The sequence below is a fragment of the Berghia stephanieae genome, chromosome 6 (assembly GCF_034508935.2).
Source record: "Berghia stephanieae isolate SIO BIC M18660-M18661 chromosome 6, UCSD_Bste_1.3, whole genome shotgun sequence".
Taxonomy (NCBI): Eukaryota; Metazoa; Mollusca; class Gastropoda; order Nudibranchia; family Aeolidiidae; genus Berghia; species Berghia stephanieae.
In genome coordinates this window covers 32,838,841-32,841,340 of record NC_088365.1, presented here as the reverse complement: position 1 = coordinate 32,841,340, position 2,500 = coordinate 32,838,841, and the positions used below count along the sequence as shown (strand labels likewise).

The 2,500-nt window shown below is 36.6% G+C and overlaps 1 protein-coding gene across 1 annotated transcript in view; it reads right to left on the bottom strand.

Annotated features, from left to right (window-relative positions):
* Positions 1-2,500, bottom strand: part of LOC144974898 (uncharacterized) — a 6,515-nt gene that overhangs the window by 1,806 nt on the left and 2,209 nt on the right. The window contains exon 2 of the mRNA XM_078918366.1: positions 933-1,046. Within this exon, the coding sequence (XP_078774492.1) occupies positions 933-1,046 (114 nt within the window). The remainder of the gene's footprint in view (positions 1-932; positions 1,047-2,500) is intronic.

Sequence of the window (2,500 nt, the reverse complement as noted above, 5' to 3'; positions counted from 1 at the left end):
CTGAAAGGCGTCATTGCATTTTCCGATAGGGATAAAGCCATAACTGACCTGAGTCTGGTGAAAAAAGGTGAATAAATAGCTTTTCAAGCCTTATTGTCGAGTATTGCACTACTAGACTACAAAGAAGCACATTAACCAGTTAAATGCCGTACTCTGGAAAGACACGTATTTACAAATTTGGCCAGGAAAATCGTCCTTTGATCGATTTAAATGACCCTCGTCTTGGCAAAAACTCTTAATCATGGGAAATAAGTGCTCGTCGGCTAAATCCCAATTAGTTAAAAATTAGAATGTGCTCATAAAATCTGCTTATTTGCTTCTTATATTACTTTATCTTGGCTTTAGACCAGAATGTCTCTTACAGGGCTAACTAAATGTTAATTAACCAAGTAACCACACATCCCGCCGAAGTAGCCATCCGCTGGTGGTGATGACATTCAAACATCAAACCCAAAAAAATACCATGGCGGACTAAGATGAAAACCAACTTAAACTCAAATCGAATTATCTAAATATTGCACACAAAAAAAAATAAAAAATAAAAAAATACAGGTGATAGTAGGAGATAAAATTCACCCACAATGGCATAATGGCGGTAAAACTATTCTTATTGATGCTATGCGTTTAGCTAAAATACTCACAACCGCCACCAGCTGGATATAACGTACCGACACTCACAAAATTATGTGTAACCGTGAACGTTTATAATCGATTGATATGGATGCATTGCGTTTATCTAATATACTCATAACATCCGCCAGCCGGATATAACATATGTGCATCACACAAAACTATGTGTAACCTTAAATGTTTAAATTCTGATATAAAGTTAATGAGATTTTTTCATTAATATGGCAGGCTAAAAACAATAACAAAGAACTTAGTGATGTCAACTTCGTTTCATCTATACAACCATTTAAAAACAACATTACCTAGTTTTGACACTGCACAAACCAAATTATGTTTTGGATCAATGAAGTCACACCACATCATATGCCAGTCACCATCTGTATCAATGTAACCACATCCCTGCATGTCTGCCTTGCCTAAAGATTCAAATCAAATATTTATTCAAACATTAATAGTATTCAAAAAATATTTTTATTACACATTATTCATTTTTTATCATCACCATTTTTAATTTCTTGTTCTGTTCTCTTTTTCTCTTAATGGACATTATCATTTGTTAAGATAAAATATGATGTTATTCTTAAAAGAAAAACGTCTAGCGTAAGCGTTCGAGTTTTAGACTGACTCTCAAGGGAATAAAATGAATTTGTGTCAAAATAATCAATGCTCATTAATAATGCTTACTCCTTGTGAGTGAACCTGGTGCTCAATCAAATTTTTATTTTGAGCTGAACTTACAAATTTGAGTTAAAATAATGGCTTCGTTATGAAAAGAGTGTGTTTAGTTGCTTTACCTGGTAAAAGGATGGCCCCCCTCGGTCCTCATCATGGACAACCTTAAGATTATTAGCTTCAACACAGAAGGACTGTCATCAACAAAGATAGAATTACTGTCCAACCTCAAGGCAAACATATTTTGTCTACAGGAGATGCGCAAGACCGCGGCACTAAACATCCTTGGTATGCACCTAATCATACAACATGGTAGCGATATTCACGCCAAAGACAAACCAATAGTGACATATAGCCAGGACATGACAGTAAGTGAGGTGGAAATTCTCAGAATTGAAAGCACACACTTCAATGTGATATCTGTCTACAAACCTCCACCAACGTCATTCAAGTGGCCAGTTACATCCACCACTAGTGAGAAAACAATATTTATGATAGGTGACTTTAACAGCCACAGCACCAAATGGGGATACAATGATAACAATAAAGATGGAGATACTGTCGAGGAATGGGCTGACCAATATAATCTGACACCCCTCCATGACGCAAAAGACAAACCATTATTTTCAAGTCCTCGCTGGAGAAGAGGATACAAACCAGAGCTTGTATATGTGTCTTCCAGCCAAAACTTTCAGGAATCTGTCGGCAACCCCATACCAAAATCAAAAACCCTCTCCGTACCAACATTGGCAACATCGTTACAGTTGTCATCATGAAACAAGCATAGTTCTTTTTCAGATGTCTTTGTTTATCCAAAAAAAATTAGACCTTATTAGAATTTGAACCTTACACTGTGTTGTGGGCATTGTTTTTTCTGTACAAAATCATACAGATGTGCTCATTGAATTTAAGATGAAAATGTCTCAGGGACGGCTGGTAATAATGGGCAGGGTGGGCAAATACCAGCCTGTTTTTTTCAAGTTATAAGCTGTATTACCAGGTCAGAAATAATCAAATCTAAATTAGATAATTTCAAAAGTTACTACTTAAACTTGATACTTCGTACTGAAATCAATTTGTGTGTATTTTTGATAGATTGCGAATGACCATGCACCCCGTAATGCATAAACCAGGATACGCTCCTGTTCTTTTTATCAACACCCCCCCCCCTCCCTCCCCAACCACTCCACTCCGCCCA